A 17862-nucleotide genomic window follows, 5' to 3' on the forward strand; every position below is an offset into this window, starting at 1 on the left:
AACTTACAGGTTTTTTTAACTTTCTATTCAAATACTTACCTAATCTTACTTGATCTTATTAGAGCTGTCAAAATTACAGAAGAAATTAGTCAACATCCTGTGTTACAGATCCAGAGTATCATCCAAACAAAAGTAACAACAACAAACATAGTAATAGCTAATGCTCATATACCATTCACTCTGGTCCAGATTCTCTTCTAAATCAAACACGTCACACATATAATCTCACTTTCTTCATAACAACCCTATGAAATAGGGATTTCTGTCATTCTTATTTTATACATAAGAAAACAGATACCTAAAAGAGATTATAACTTACCCAGTGTTACATAGCTAATAATGGTAGAACCAAGATTCAAATCCAGGCAGTCTGGCTCTGGAGTGCTACTCCCCAAACTGCCTTTCATACCAGTTTTCCTTCACTCCTATATCCCCATGCCTATTCTGAGTGGTTCTTATTGCTAAGAGAAATAGTCAAGAGCAAAAGGCAATGAAAATTCAAGGACAGATTAGGAATGCAGTGATTGCCACTGGTAAATTAGAAAGATAGGGTCATTTACTGATGTACAGAGAAATGAATTTGGAAGTCAGGAGGGCTAAGTTTCATTACAACTTTACTGTGTAAACTAAAGCTGATAACAACCCCTGCTTTCTCATCTCTAGAATGAAGATAAATTACTCTGTAAAGTAGTTAAATATTCATCTAAAGATTAGGAAATGGTGTCAAGAATAATCTGAAATCCCTACCAGTCAAAAACTATTTTATTCAGCTTTGTTATGTTTATATAATTAGGTAATATATATTCCTCGTATTTATCATGATCAACATCAAAATTCTCAGAACACACATCAACTCAAAAACATTGTTGATACCAAAGGGAGACCAGCCTAGGATTTACAATTTTCTAGAAATCATTGAGAATGACTCAGTTTAGAATTAAAGCTTTATGGATAATACATTAAGAATATTCACCATTGATATTCAAATTTGTATCCCTTTGAGTCACGGTGATAACCAGTTCTCTTCTTAGTTATATTCTACATATCATAGTATTCTCTTTGAGAATAGAATAGCTCAACAAGTTACGTATAAAGCAGCATAAATAGGCTTTTGATTTTCAGTGTTCGTTATAATTCACTTCACCAACTGTGTAACCTGCTATAATTCCAGCTTCTTTAGAAGAAGTCAATACTGGAAAAGAAGAGTTCTTCACACTTGCCTAGGAGTTAAGAAAGCTCAGTGGAATTTAAGGCAATAATAATTCATGTATTAGTGGGGAAACATTCAAGAATAGTCCTCTGGAAAAGATTGTAAAATTGTACTGCTTACAAATATTGTCTGTGTTCCTGAAAAGACTTACGTTATACATAGATAATAGCATTGTTGCTTTTATCTGTAATCAACACATGACTAAGAGTTCAAAGAATAATTAGTTATGGATATGTGTGTGTGTGTGCGTGTGGAAGTTCACCTTTTGTTAGAGACTTTTAAATGTGATGACTTTTTTAATGATTATTCCATTTAATTAAATATCTAAACCAATAGGAAAAGAGCAAGTGAAGCAGAAATTTTTTTTATAAGCCTGAGCTCTTATAACTTTTTGATAATCATATTTCTTTTTTGTTTCTTAGATGGTCTATTAAGTGGACAACTGGTTAACTTCATGACCAATTTTATATAATTTTCTCAAAAAAAGAACAACTTCTTTTATATATGATTTAATAAAGGGCAGCAGATGGAGATAGGAAAGATTTCTTAGAGCAACAAAATCCTGGAGATAAAAGGAAGCTTGGAAATTGTCTCTTTCAAAGTTTTTTAACCTTTTTTCTCCTATGGAGCCATTTGGGAATCTGGCAAAGCCTACAGACTTCTTTTCAGGAAAGTATTTTTAAACATATAAAATAAAATATGTGGGATTACAAAGAAAACTAATTAAATCTAAAATCATTATCAAAATATCTATGAAAAACAAATTGTGTGATAATGCCTCTTTTAAAATGCATTAAATAACTAAATCTAGCAGCAAGTCATTAGACTACTGTAATTTGAAATCTTGGTGAATATGAAGAGTATTTTAAGATATCCATAATAATCTGATGCAATAGATTCTTTCATTTTAATGTGGTTAGTCACCTAAGCTCATAATGAAAGAAATAAATAAAATTTACTTAGGTTGGTGAATATAAAAATTTTAATTTTTTTCTCCATTCCAGTGAATGGACCCCTGACTTTTATCCACAAGTTCTCTCAAGGGCTCCATCATCTTTAGTTGAAACACCTGGAAACATTATCATTTTACAAATGAGGAAATCAATTCCCATAGAATTGAGATAGCTTAACTAAAATCATACAACACAGCATTAGATTAATCCTTGCAGAGGTAACTTCAGACCTTAACTCAGCCTTTTCCTGAAGTTTTAGTCTAGAATTTGGCAGTTGTAGTCTGTCATTTGTCACTGCTTCATGGCATGATCTGGAGCAAATTCTTTGTTCTCATTGTACCTTAGAGTCTACCTAAGTAAACTTAGGTGACTAAAAATCTAAATAAGGATAATAATAATGACTTAGATTTGTATTGCTTTTTTTCACTTATAATAGTTTTCACTTTCACATACAATATCCTACTTAATTTTCCCCATTTTATGGATAAGGAAATTAAAACTCCAAGATGTTAAATGTCATGTCTAAGGTCACACAGCTAAGAAAAGGATAAACCAGTATCAGAAACCATACCACTGGACTGCAAAGGACGTTCTTTTTAGCATGCTGCCTTTCATGTCATAAATAAACCAAAACTGAGTTCCTCAGTTGAATATGTGTTGTGATAACATAAATATGATTAAACACAAATGAATTGTCATTATGCTCAGATGAGCCAAATACTTGTACCCTAATTTATCCAGATAAAATGATGAATGAATGGAACTATGGAAAAAAGCTTTTCTAAACCATTCTCCATTTTTTATATAAGAATTGAGAAGATAAAGAAATAGGATTTAAAAGTTTGAGATTGTAGAGTTGTTGGCTTAATGTCATTTAAATCAAACCTTTCTTTCCTTCTGTTTCTGGGTAGGCTAAAGAGGCAAGTAATCTAAGTAAATACCAATGAGGTCCTTTTTCTCTATCCTCTTAAGTTTTATTTTGATGAGTAAATGGTATTCAAAGAAGTTTGTTCTTTCAGAGACAAATTACTCTTAAACAAGCTTAATAGGGTAGAAAAAGTCAAAAGAGCTATGCTGCATTAAAAATCTCTGTCATTCTAGTAACATGACCATGTGAGATAAAGAATATCTTGTTCTCCTAGAACATAAGGAATCTGCTTAACCTGACCTGAAACCTTTAGTGTAGAATAACCTTTATTGGACTCCAAATGTCACTGTTTGATTAACCTTAATGTGTTTTCCAAATTCTTAAGATCATTCTGTGGGGAGCTTAGATATGTCTTAGCTATAATCTACATGCTTTTTATATTATATTTCTTAATATTAGCCTACCCAAATAAGTAAAAACCATTCTTAAGATAGTACAGGAGTAGCTATGATCATACTTAAACCATAAAAATAAATTTTAATCTGCTGAGATGAAAAGAACTGTGATTACTACAAAATAAGCATTCAGAATTAACAATGTTTATTCTATACAAAGAACTATATTTGACATAGTAGGAAATGTAAAGAGAATTAAAGTAAGATCCTTTCCCTCCAAGAACCTATAGTGTATTTCAGGACCCTTATCAATAATTGGAATATGAGTAACTATGATAACTCTTTTAATAGAAGTTCAGATAGAGGCTTTAAGAATTTAGGTAAACCTAAAACCCAGTTGTGATGACAGTTGTGCAGCCATGTGAATTTATTAAAAGTCATCAAACTATATTCTTAAGATGGGTGAATCTTGTGGTAGGTAAATTGTATTTCAATAAAGGTATTAAAGTTTAGGGAAAGAAGAAATTATTTCTGATTGAGGAACTTTGGGAATAGTTTTTGCAGCTGGTACGGTTTAAGCTGGATCTTAAAGGACAAGTACTATTTGAATCAGAAAATAAACAAAGGGTACCAGACAGATGAAACAGTTTGTCTAAGGTCTAAAACAGCAAAACAGCTTCCTCAAGAGTACAAGGAAAATTCTAGAGGAGCTAGTTCAGACTTTCCTACGTGCCTTAGATTATGTGGCCTGCGTTCTTACCAGTACATATGGCCATATGGCTATGACATTTCCAAAAAGTTTTGGTCAGTCTGTCTTGAAAAACATATAACTATACATGGATTTTCTTTCTTTCTTTGGGTCAAAAAGAAGAATTTGCCGCCATTCTGAGCTGATGTGGAAGTTACAATGAGGAGAGTGTGTGATTACAGTTATTTTACAGTTGTCAGTGCCTCCACTGATTATAGCATGATCACATCTGACATTTGTTCCTACCTTTATAGCTTAAAATCCCTGATGACATGTCTTATCTCCCTTGAGCTCTTTAACAATCTTTATTTTCCCTTTGAGGAACTGAGATTAAAGGAGGGCCTAGAGCCTAGAATAAGAAACACATGCTAAGGGAAAGGTCAAGATATTCTGGCCTACTAAAAATAGGATGAAGGAGAGAAAATGGTAATATAATAATCTTAAAAATTAAAAATCTAAAAAAATTTTAAAAATCTAACTAAATTGCATGCCACACATAAACCAAAAAATAAAATAGATCAAGTTAACTACTATCATGGTTAATAGGAAAGCAAAGTTGAAATTTTTTTCTAATGAGCTGGAACAACTCATGTTAAAATAAGTTTTATTGACAGTAGAGAAGAGTACATAGGAAACTTAGTAACAATTTCTAAATAGATAATCTTTTTGTTGTTTCTTTTTTTAAATGTAAGAAGATTAAGATTAAATTGCCTTTCCAAACCATTGCCATAGAATTTCTCAAATTGGTAAGTAAGCAGATATACAGAAACTTAATTTCTCATTTAAAAATGTGACTGCTGGCCCGTACAATCATGCTAAAAATAGAAAGAGAGGGCTTTCTTTAATGTCCATCAAAGATGACTTCCTTTGTTCTTGTTTGACCCCATCTGACACAACTGCTCATATGGCTCAAGTATGAACCATATTGTATAGAATTATCCCTAATATTTGCAAGGAGAAAGAATACAATTTAGCCTGGTGAGCAGCAAAATAGAAGCAGTTTTAAACCTGAGTTGTGTTAACCGACAATCAAATGTAATCTCCATTTTAATATTTATACATCTTATATTGTTATGAACCTATTCTTAACATGGGCTTTATTTTATTTGTTTCTCTCCTCCCTCACTTCTGCAAAAGGCAGAAGGGAAAGGATGTTTGTTATTCACACATTGTACCCCACTAACTGGTGTTATACATCTGGCTTCCACTGGAGAGCCCCTGACATCGCAGGGAACGGTGATCGAAATTCCACACATTAGCTTCAAGCTGGGGGCTCGTAGCTACTGCAGCATTGAAGGGGGTCTTTTCCTGGCTTCTTTAAAATAAGCATGGTGATGGGATGGTTTAAGGGAAGAACACCTCTCAAAGCACATGACCACTGCTGCGCTTCCGTGTGTCCTGCTTTCTTCATAACGGCTTGGCACTACATTTTTTCCCTGTATCTTAATGGGCTTGTGTGTGTACGAGTGGGAGGGAGTGGGGAGAGTTGTCAGTGGATGTTTATACATTATGCATGCATCTTTCAGTGTTAGAGTGATGTGCCTTCCCTTATGTGTCACAGATTATGGTCACAGATTAAATCTTCTGTGTTCCTGAGAGATTGGACCGTCTCTCTTACTGGTGTGAGATTCATGTGTTTTGATGTTTATACCCTTAGTTGTTCTTCATGCTGCATTAAACATAAGTAGAAATGTTCTCCCATAAGAGTTAGCTTTTCATGTTGGGCTGAAAAAGTCTTCATTTCTGTGTAGCAATTCATGTTATTATAACCTATGGCTTTCAATTGTACCTCCCATAATGAAGAGCTGACTTTAAACACTGTGCTATTCTTGTTATGACCTAAGCATAAGGTAAGTCACTTCTCTAACTGTATCTAAAGATTGTGGTTGTTTGTTAAAATTTTCTCAGCTTTGTTTAAAGCATTTTCACTTTTTTCCTTACCATTTATTACATGCTCTCCCCTCTTTTGTTTTCTGTTTCATGGCTTAAGATTTCTTACTGGACAATGTGATCTTCAGCAAAAATTATATTACACATGTAAACACATGTTGAAATGAGTTAAATGAATTATTTGATGTCTGAAAGCAGTCTTGATTAGTAAATGAATACCTATGTTTTCAGTAAGTCTCTTGTGTTTTTCATTTCCTCCATTGACTGTAATATAATAATGCTGTTTCTGCACATTATTTCAGTTTAATTCCAGCTGAAAGGGGAATTGTTAACACCATAAAGTTAGATGTTAATTATAGTAAAAAACATAATCCAATAAAATAAAGTAATAGATAATCCAGTACCATAACTTTCATTTTGTTTTTCAGACTTCCCTTTGTTTTTTTTTTTCCATTGACTAAAAAGCCAGGGTAAGATTAAAAAAACAAAAAACAGTAAACTGTAAAACTTGGGACAGACCTATGTTACCTTCTTTCTAGTCCATATGTGTGAGAACAAGAACAGTAATTGTTTCTTGACTTTATTCTTTCAAGTAAATCCCATTACATTGTGAGTTAGGTAAAATCTTCTATATTGGGATTTTTATAAAATTAGGTAAATATTATAAAGATGACCAGTTTCATGATGCAAGAGAGAGGGCATCTGCTTGTGCATATATATCTTAAATGTCTTAAAATTATTTTCCTCAGTTTTTTTTATATATACTCAAGATCACTAAAGAAGTTCATGAAATCATTGATTTTAAGTGATTTCCCTCAATCTGGGTCAAATAGCCAATGTAATGTAAAGGAGAAAACATTGGTTATACTGCTGTTAGCAATTTGTTCAGGAAACTGAATTGTTTTTTATCATCCAAATTTCTCTTCCAAAACCATGAAATACATAATTTTAAACTCAGGCACCACAAAGCAAGATTTGGGGTTTCATCATTAAATTCATGTTATGAACAAATTTTTTTTAATTTTTAAGCCACCTAAGGCAGGGAGAGGGATTTTTTAAATTGCTGTTTTGGTTTGGTTTGACTTTTTTTGGTAAAGCTAGCTAGTTCTTCACCACCATTTCCATTTAGATGTTATATAAATCTGTTGAAACATTTGATGAGACAATTTGAACTACTCATCTGAACTGCTCTGTTCATTATAAATCTCTTGTTTCTATCCACACACTAGCTCCACTCTAGATTGGAAGGGCTTAAAGATGAACTCTGGAGGAATAGAGGCTACGACTTAAGAGTAACTATTACTGATCAAAGGAGCTGCTTTCCATTCGCAAACATTGCTTTGCGCTATGGGTTTGGGCTCCTTCTGTTTCTACATCTTGTTGAAGACTTTCTTGACTTCCATTTGACTTCTTTGAACTCTGTTTTTGTCTTTCAACATATACCCCTTTTTTTCCTTCTCTCTCCCAGATTTTTCTCACTCTGTTAGCTTTCTCTTGTGTTCCTTAAACTGCTTTTTAAAATGTAGTTTATCTCTTTATTAAGCTTGTCTATTAATTTGTCTATTAGTGTTTGTTTCTTTTCTCCTTTAAAGCTGTAGTGGTCTAGTTACACCTATTTTCATTCCATGGTGTGCAAACTTGCTTGTTTATTTTGCAGCAAGTTCACTAATGATTCTTGCCCTCTTAGTATGAATTTTCAATAAGAAATAGCAGAACATTTTGCATTTACATAATGTCCCCTTCTGTAAGCCCATACTTTCTTTTCTATTGTCTAGACTTACTTCCCCAAGCTTCTCTTTCTTCTTTTTCTTTTTCTCTCTCGTGTCTTCCTCCCTGTATTTTTGTTTCAAGTAGTCATTAATTTCCTTTCCCTTTGGCCCAGAATGGTTTTTCAATAAAACTTTTGAGTAAAGGAATATAAGAATATTATCTTTCAGATTAGCGTCTTCATTCTAGATTTAAAACTAATTAAATAATCTGGGCCAAAAGAGAATAACTTTAACATCTGGAATTATTTTTCCCTTTTTTTGGTGTGTGTGTGTGTGTGTTTTTCTTGTGTGTATGTCTGTGATTTTTTTTATTATTGTTGTTGTTTCTTTAAACATTAACAATTGTTCTTTTCAGGGAAGGACAACCATAACCCACCCTAAGTTGCAACATTCCTTTCATAAGTTGTTTCATTACAATAGTAGATTGTGTTAAGCAATAGAAATTAATATGTTGTGTATATATATCCATTTGGGGCAAGCTGCTGTGGAGTGGGAAGAAGAGGTGTGCAGTTTAAGTACAATTTCCTCTGATATTAACAAATGTTAGTGCCATCCAACGTGGCTCTTGAATTCCACACTTATAACATTTAAAAGAATGTTCTGCTTTGACCTAAACTATTTGAATCAAAGCATAAGGGTTTCTGATTGATAAACTCTATATAAACACCTAAGAACTGATAAATTAGTTCAATTTTATTGATTTCCAACACAGGCATCTTTCATAGCCCATATTTTATTTATAACCAATTATTTTAATAAGTAAATAACAAAAGTCATTGGAATCACACATAAATATTGTGTATGAGGATTTCTCTGTTTTCCCCTTATCAACATGTATAATTAAAAATTACTACAATGGAGTATTTTTTATAACTTTATTACTTGAATTGCTTTACTAATCTAGTCAAGAGCTATCACAGTGCCTTAAGATTAGGGGTCTGTATTCATAGCTGAATATGTGGTAACTTATTTTTTTCCATATACTAATTTCAATGCACATCAATAAAAAATTGCCTTTGGTTTTGTTTCTGTCCCATTTATAATATACCCCCAGTTTTCTTCTAGAAGTCTGCTCTTTCTTTACAGTAAGGAAAAAATATGGAACAAATATATTTTTACTAATATGTTATGATATCTGAGATATATTAAGCCTTTGCTCCTAAACCTCAGGAGCTTGCCCATTAAGTATGCATACATATCTGGCTATCTATGTTATGAGCCCTAAATTACTGAGTTTATGCTCTCTCTGCAGGTCCAGTCCAGGTGCAGCAGCAAGGAGAACATTCTCAGAGCCAGTAAGTATGTCATCATTTCAGATGGACTACTGAATTAAGAGTTTGCAGTTCAACAGGAAGAAGAGCTAAAAATATTTTTGTGTAACAATGTGAAGAGCAATTGGGGACAGTTTATATAAAGAATATAAATGTTAGGGCTTTCACCTCCTAAAAATATTAGTATCAACATATTAGTGAATATTTCCCTCATTCCAACTCTTTCTGGAAGCTGACAACAGAATTTTGATAGCACTTCTAGTTAGGGTAGTAATGAGTTCCTCAATGATACTACAATGAGAACCCTCTTTAATTGCCCCACTGCCAAAAAATATTTGAAAACAGACTTAACTGAAAATAATAATATAAATCCACAATAAGAATCTAACTTAAAAAAAGTAAGTGACTCCTGAAAGGAGTCATAATCATTTTGTAAATATGAATTCCTGAAAGATCCTACCTTCATAAGCAGCATGTTTTAGAACATAGGGCCATGAACCAAGGATAAAGAAACCTTTTGTTTGTTTGTTTGATCACTAATAACATTAACTTGAAGTCATCTAACTTTGTGTATTACTTATTTTACTATCCTATAAAAAGGAAATACAAATAGCTTTTCCTTACCTGTATCCTTGAAATGATATGATATTGAAAGTTGTGCCTTAAAACTTTTAGGATCCTAAAAGTACTATATAAATACTAATAAATTAGTATTGTTTTCTGTCACTTAAAATTAATGATATCACCCTGTCTTCTCCCTGATCTTTATCAAGAGAAGAAATACAGGTGGACCATAACTAAATGGGTCTATTGGATACTTACACCACTGAGAATTTTAGTAAACAGAATGATTTATATTTCCAATAGAATGTCTGTATTGTTTAACAATAACAAAAGTAATTGGAGAACTTCAAATAGATAAAAATTTCTGTTTTATTTTATTTTCTTTACTGTAAGTTTTTCCTATTTCTGTGTTGTGAATCTGTTATGTTAGCTTGAAACCCTTGAGTTGGTAGGCAAGCATACGGCAATTGTTTGCCCAGGACCTTTATGTTAGAGTTGTATAAAAATTAATTCAAACAACATGTTTAACTATACCACTGTAGGTTTCCACAATATTTGACAGACATGTGAATCTGAGGGAGACTCTTCAATACAAGAGACATAACGTTCTGTAATCCCTTAATAAGACCTGAGGTTGAGAAACCTGCGTCAGGGGAGTAATGATAGAATATTCACTAAATTAAAACAATACAGATAAGTGAACTTTAAAAATAACATTTTGTGATGATTACTGTATGATTTCCATTTATTGTTGATCCTGAGATGATGATGGATCATTGATGGTGATTATGATGATTAGGAACAAAAATAATTTATTACTGACAACAGATTTCTTTGAATTCTCTTACACCTTTATCATGGATCCTTGTGTTATTAGAACTTTCATTTCAGTTATGTTCTTACTGGCTTGTAGACTATTAACCACTTTGGATGGACATCACAGTTGTCCAGGTTTCCCTGATCATGTTTTCTTATGGTGAAATAGTCACGTACATGGTCCGTATAGCCATTTAGATCCATGTAGAGAGCCCATCCAACTTCGTAGCCTCTCTCTTAAGTTTAAGGTCTTTCCTCTCAACCCCACTTTAGTAACTTTCATACTCATGCCACTAGCCACACCCAAGATTCTTTCATCACCATGAGCTGTTCTAACTCTGAACTTCTTAACTTCAATATCTCATTGCTTAGTCTACTTTAATCACCCTTAGTTTCTTCCTTTGCCATGAACTATTAATGTTGCAGTCATGTAGATCCTATTAACAGTTCCTCATTCTCTCAGTGCTATGTTCTGCCTTTATTCTTTTGGACCCTTTCCCCCACTGCATGAATTATCCATTCCCCTTGTTTTCCTAGAAAATTCTTTTTTTTTCCTTTTCAAACATGTTTTATTTTATAATGATGCATAAACAAATTCTTATAGAGGAGCCAAATAATACAGAAATATACAGACAAAGTATAAATTTCCTCTTTATCTGCTCATCCCACAATATCACTCTTTCCACTATAGGCAACCACTATTTTCAGTTTGGTCTGTGCTGCCACAGATCTTTTTTTCTGTGCATATCTATTTTATACATGTATGTGTACATACACCATTTTTGTTTGGTTGTATGTTTCTTTCAAGTTCTTATTTAATTTCTAGTTAGTTAACATATAAGGTAATACTGGTTTCAGGAGTAGAATTTAGTGATTTATCGCTTACATATAACACCCAGTGCTCATCACAATAAGTGCCCTCCTTAATACCCATCACCCATTTAGGCTCTACCCCACCAAACCCCTCCATCAACCCTCAGTTTGTTCTCTCTACTTAAGAGTTTCTTATGGCTTGCCTCTCTCACTCCCCCCTCCTTCTCCTATGTTCGTCTGTTTTGTTTCTTAAATTCCACATATGAGTGAGATCAGTGATAACAGTCTTTCTCTGACTAACTTGTTTCACTTAGCATAATACACTCTAGCTCCATCCATGTCATTGTAGAGGCAAGATTTCATTCTTTTTTGGTGTCTGAGTAATATTCCATTGTATATATATACCACATCTTCTTTATCCATTCATCAGTCGATGTACATTTGGGCTCTTTCCATAATTTGGCTATTGTAGATAATGCCATAAACATCGGGATGCATGTGTCCCTTTGAATCAGTATTCTTGTATCCTTTGATTAAATACCTAGTAGGGCAATTACTGGATCATAGGGTAGTTCTATTTTTAACTTTTTGAGGAACCTCCATACTGTTTTCCAGAGTGGCTGCACCAGTTTGTATTCCCACCAACAGTGAAAGAGGGTTCCCCTTTCTCCGTATCCTCACTGTTGTTTCTTATGTTGTTAATTTTAACCATTCCAACAGGTGTGAAGTGATATTTCATAGTAGTTTTGATTTGTATTTCCCTGATGATGAGTGATGTTGAGCTAGAAAATTCTTAGTTATCCTTCAAGACTCAGTTCAAGTGTGAGCTCCTCCGTGACATGTTTTCTGAAATCCCCCTAGGCAAGGTAACTATAGCTAATTCTTCTTGTATACCCATCCCGTCCCTTGTACTTTAATCATTTTTTCATTTATATACTTAATTGCCTATTCTCAAGGAAAACATTTCCAAAATGTAGCCAAGGTAAAGAAAATTATACAAGCATACCTCAGAGATATTGCAGGTTTGGTCCCAAACTACCACAATAAAGTGAATCAAATGTATTTTTTTTATTTCCCAGTGCATATAAAAGTTATGTGTATACTGTACTGTAGTCTAGTAAGTGTGCAATAGCTTTATGTCTAAAAAACAATGTAGATACCTTAATTAAAAAGTACTTTATTGCTAAAAAAAATGCTAACTATCCTCTGAGCTTTCAGCAAATTGTAATCACCGATCACAGATCACCATAACAAATATAATAACGATGAAAAAGTTTGAAATATTGAAATAATTACCAAATGTAACACAGAGACATGAACTGAGCAAATGCTGTCGGCAAAAATGGTGCCAATAGACTTGCTTGATGCAGAGTTGCTGTATACTTTCAATTTGTTTAAAAAAAAAAAACAGTATCTGCAGAGCACAAAAGAATGACATGCAATAAAACAAGTCATGCCTGTAATCAACTTCTTTTTTAGCATATATAAAAATTTGTCAAAACAAAACATCATCATATCCTAGAGAAAGGAAAAAAGTTATACTTAACTTTTAAGATTTAGAACTTGGAGTTCATCTAGAATTGTCCGAGGAGGACTTAACTTTGGTAATGTTTTTCTAAGTAAGAGGTAACTTTCTTTTGGCTCCTCAAAAAAATTATCAAAACAACCTGTTGATAATAAACTTGAGTTTATTCTTCCCATGATCTTTTAGGGTTCCCAGCCCAATTCAGACTTGGGCGTGTCCCCCCATGCACAACACCAAACAATTCTCAGACACCAGCAGAATGTCCATGAATTCAACTCAATTCTGATACTATCTACCCAGAAATAGCATCTGAGTCCACAGGTTAAGGATTCAGTCCCACAAAACTGCCTTCCATAATTCCACTTAAGATGCTAGTCACAAGCCCCATGCTGTTACTTGTGCTTCTGACCAACCAGTTACAGGTTAGAGGTTCCAGCAACCTCCTCCTTAGGTTCTATTAATTTTCTAGAGTGGCCTGCAGAACTCAGGGAAACACTTTCATTTACCAGTTTATTAAAAGATATGATAAAGGATACAAATCAATAGCCAGATGAAGAGAAACATAGGGCAGGGCCTGGAACAAAGGAGCTTCTGCACTTCTGGAGCTTGGGGCCTTGCTCAGTGGCATGTGGAAGCATTTTGGTTCCCCAAGCGTGGAAGCTCTCCATAAAAGAAGGGCCAAAAAGTTCTTCTTCTTGGGTTTTTAATGGAGACTTCATTACATAGTCATGATTGACTAAGTCATTGGCAACTGGCTGATTCAACCTGCAATCCCTCTCCCTCCCCAGAGGTTGAGGGGTGGGACTGAAAGTTCCAACCCTCTAATCACATGGTTGATCCTCCTGGCAGTCAGTCTCCTGCCCTTGGTTGGGGTCCAAAAGTCACCATCATTAATAATAAGATACTCATTTCATCTTAAGGCTCTGAGGTATTTTTAGGAACTGTGGTTGAAGACCAAATATATCTGAGAAATATATTTTATCTGAGTGATCAAATATATATTTCTTATAAATTTTTATATCATATATGATATGGGAAAATACCACTAGAATAAAGTCAATAGTCTCAACTAAAACTTTCTCAGAAAAGGAAATGCAAATGCAGGATATTTATGAGATTTTGAAGTTTGATTTAAAGCAGATCTTTTAATATGGAGCTTAATTAAAATTAAATAAGGATCATATATAATCATCTAGGAATCATGGACACAGCAAGGCAAGGGATTCTGAGAGTCTTGGTCTGTAAATTGTCTTTTGATACTTTCTGTTTAAGAAGTTTCTAGAATGAGTAATAAAGTTATTTACAACTTCTGTCTTATAAGGGAGGGTTTTTTGGAATAGTGAAGTTATGTTAATAAAGACAATGGAATAGTAATGTCGTGCTAATAAGAGAGTAAGTTGTGTGGTTATAGATGATTTCAGGTATCAAGGTTCTCCTTACGGCCAGTCTTCAGCCTGACATCTGAGGGTGTGATCAATCAATCAACACAGACCTTCACTAAGGAATCACAATCACAATAGTAAATCAACTACTAAAGAAGTTGTTTCAGTCTTCATAAGGGTCAAGTTTTCCTGTATTTTGTTGTTGTTGTTGGATGACTGATGATTGAATCAGTTATCAAAAATCTGCCAACAAAGAAAACCAGCACCAGTTGGTTTCACTGGTAAATTTTACCAGACCTTTAAAGAAAAATTAATGCCAATCCTTCTCAAAATCATCCAAAAAATTGAAGAAAAGGGGATACTCCCTAACTCATTTTACAAGGCCAGGTTGTAAAGGTTGAAAATTTTTCCTCTAAGATGAGGAACAAGACAGCTCACCACTCTTATTTAACATAGTACTGGAAGTCCTAACCAGAGCAATCAGGCAAAAAAAATAAATAAACATCAGAATTAGAAAAGAAGTAAAATTGTCTCTATTTGCAGATGACATGATTTTATATTTAGAAAATCCTAAAGACTCCGCCAAAAACTGTTAGAACTAATCAATGAATTCAGTAAAGTTGTTAAGGTACAAAATTAACTTACAAAACTTAGTAGCATTTCTAAATAAGAACAGTGAATTATCTGAAAAAGAAATAAAATAATCCCATTTATAGTAGCATCAAAAAAAAAAAAAAAAACCTTAGGAATAAATTTAGCCAAAATAAATTTTCACCAGGGAGGTGAAAGACCTCTATACTGAAAATTATAATACATTGTTGAAAGAAATTGAGGAAGATACAAATAAATGAAGGGGTATCCCATAGTCATGGAGTAGAAGAACTGATAGTAATCAAATATCCGTACTACCTACAGTGATCTATAGATTCAGTGCAATCTCTATCAAGATTCCAGTGGAATTTTTTACAGAGTACTTTTTTCCCCCCTGGTGTTTGTTTGTTTTTTTAATTTGATTTTATTATGTTGTGTTAGTCACCATTCAATACATCAATTTTTGATGTAGTGATCCACGATTCACTGTTTTCATATAACACCCAGTGCTCTATGCAGTACGTGCCCTTCTTAATACCCATCACCAGGCTAAGCCATCCCCCCACCCCCTCTCCCCTAAAACCCTCAGTTTGTTTCTCAGAGTCCATAGTCTCTCATGGTTCATCTGTCCCTCCGATTTCCCCCCCCTTTATTTTTCCCTTCCTTCTCCTAATGTCCTTCATGCTATTCCTTATGTTCCATGAATAAGTGAAACCATATGATAATTGACTTTCTCTGCTTGACTTATTTCACTTAGCATAATCTCCTCCATTCCCATCCATGTTGATGTAAAAGTTGGGTATTCATCCTTTCTGATGGCTGAAGGGCATCTTAGCTCTTTCCACAGTTTGGCTGTTGAGGACATTGCTGCTATGAACATTGGGGTGCATATGGCCCTTCTTTTCACTACATCTGTGTCTTTGGGGTAAATTCCCAAAAAACAAATAATCAAGTCAAAAAATGGGCAGAAGACATGAACAGACACTTCTCCAAAGAAGACATACAAATGGCTAACAGACACGTGAAAAAATGTTCATCATCATTAGCCATCAGGAAATTCAAATCAAAACCACATTGAGATACCACCTTACACCAGTTAGAATGGCAAAAATTGACAAGGCAAGAAACAACAAATGTTGGAGAGGTTGTGGAGAAAGGGGAGCCATCTTACACTGTTGGTGGGAATGCAAGTTGGTACAGCCACTTTGGAAAACAGCGTGGAGGTTCCTCAAAAAATTAAAAATAGAGCTACCCTATGACCCAGCAATTGTACTACTGGGTATTTATCCCAAAGACACAGATGTAGTGGAATTTTTTAGAGTAGAAAAAAAAATCCTAAAATGTATATGGAACCACAAAAGACCCCAAATAGCCAAAGCTATCCTGAGAAAGAAGAACAAAGAGGGAGGCATCACTTTCTGATTTCCAGCTGTATTAGAAAGCTATGGTAATCAAAACAGTGTGGTACTGACATTAAAACAGACACATAGACCAGTGAAACAGAAACAAGCACCCAAAAATAAACCCATGTATATGTAGTCCATTAATATTTGACAAGGGAGTTAAGAATACTCGATGGAGAAAAGATAGTCTTTTGAGATAAATGGTGCTGAGAAAATTGAATAATATGTGAAAAAGAATGAAAATTGACACCTGTCTTAAAGCACTTACAAAAATTAACTCAAAATGGATTAAAGACTTAAATGTAAGACCTGAAACCATGAAACTCCAAGAGGAAAACATAGGAAAAAGGCTCCTTTACATGGGTCTTGGCAATGATTTTTTTAGGATATGCCACCTAAGGATAAGCAACAAAATAAAAAAAAAAATTTAAATGGGACATCAAACTAAAAATGTTCTGCACAGCAAAAGAAACTATCAAGAAAATGAAAAGACAAATATGGAATGGGGAAAAAATGAAAACATGTATCTGATAAGGGGTTAATATCCAGAATATATGAAGAACTCATGCAACTCAATACAAAAGTAACAATAATAATCCAGTTTTTAAAGTGGACAGAGGACCTGAATAAACATTTTTCCAAAGAAGATGTACAAATGGCCAACAGGTACATGAAAAGGCACTCAACATTTAGTAACCTTAAGGAAAAATATTCAAGACCACAATGAGATATCACCTCATGCCTGTTAGAATGGTCATCATCAAAAAGATAAGACATAACAAATGCTAGAGAGGATGTGGAGAAAAGGGAACCATGTGTACTGTTGGTAGGATTGGTACAGCCACTATGAATAAAGAGTATGGAGGATTTTGACTCTTTTTTGTTTTTTGTAGTTATGAGTTTTTATTTTTTTAACTTATTTTTTATCATGTTTATGTTAGTCACCATACAGTACCTCATTAGTTTTTGATGTAGTGTTCCATGATTCATTGTTTGCTTATAACACCCAGTGCTCCACTGGATTTTGACTCTTAAATCAAAACCCATTTTTCCTACTTTTTTAAAAATTAAGTTATCCAACAGTCTTTATTTCTGAGAAAAGAGACAGATGGGCTAAAATGGACTGTGGATGATGATGGGGACTTTACTGAAGGCAGCCATCAACCTACCAAGATAGTACCTTCCTGTCCAGTTTGCAGGTAGCCAGCAAGCTTTTGTACCACAAATGCAGTACCAGTCATTGGGGAGTACCCAATGATCTAATTTTAGTCAATATACCCCTCTGTGCTTAGCAAATATGTTATAACATTTTGGAGCCACTAGTCATGAGTAAATTGGTGCCAATAATAAAATGTAAAGTATTGAGATTATTTGTAGCTCTAAAACAAAAGAGATTTATATATAGTGCCTTACTTGTAAGCTGTATAAAAGTGAGGCAGCATCCAAATAATACATCATTGTTTCCTAGTTCTTTTGCAAGTTCTATTTCTGTTAAAGTTTGGTTACAAAAGCTAGTTCCCACCAAAAAATCCCTGAGAACCTTCTCATCTAGGTATGATCTACAGGGAGTTTTGGATTTCCATCTGTCTAATCTATTATATAGTTTGTCATCTGAAAAAGTCACCTAATAGCTGAATCCAGTTACCCAAGAAAGCAACTGATTC

The 17862-nt window shown here is 33.9% G+C and overlaps 1 protein-coding gene across 11 annotated transcripts in view; it reads left to right on the forward strand.

Annotated features, from left to right (window-relative positions):
• GPHN (gephyrin) overlaps positions 1-17862 on the forward strand; it is a 633555-nt gene that overhangs the window by 463541 nt on the left and 152152 nt on the right. For all 11 annotated transcript variants that reach the window (XM_073895379.1, XM_073895381.1, XM_025869865.2 and 8 more), the window contains one exon: positions 9086-9128. In XM_073895379.1, the coding sequence (XP_073751480.1) occupies positions 9086-9128 (43 nt within the window). The remainder of the gene's footprint in view (positions 1-9085; positions 9129-17862) is intronic.

This window comes from Callorhinus ursinus, unplaced genomic scaffold (genome assembly GCF_003265705.2).
Source record: "Callorhinus ursinus isolate GAN/ISIS: 27379988/994484 unplaced genomic scaffold, GSC_fseal_2.0 scaffold8, whole genome shotgun sequence".
In the NCBI taxonomy this organism is placed as follows: Eukaryota; Metazoa; Chordata; class Mammalia; order Carnivora; family Otariidae; genus Callorhinus; species Callorhinus ursinus.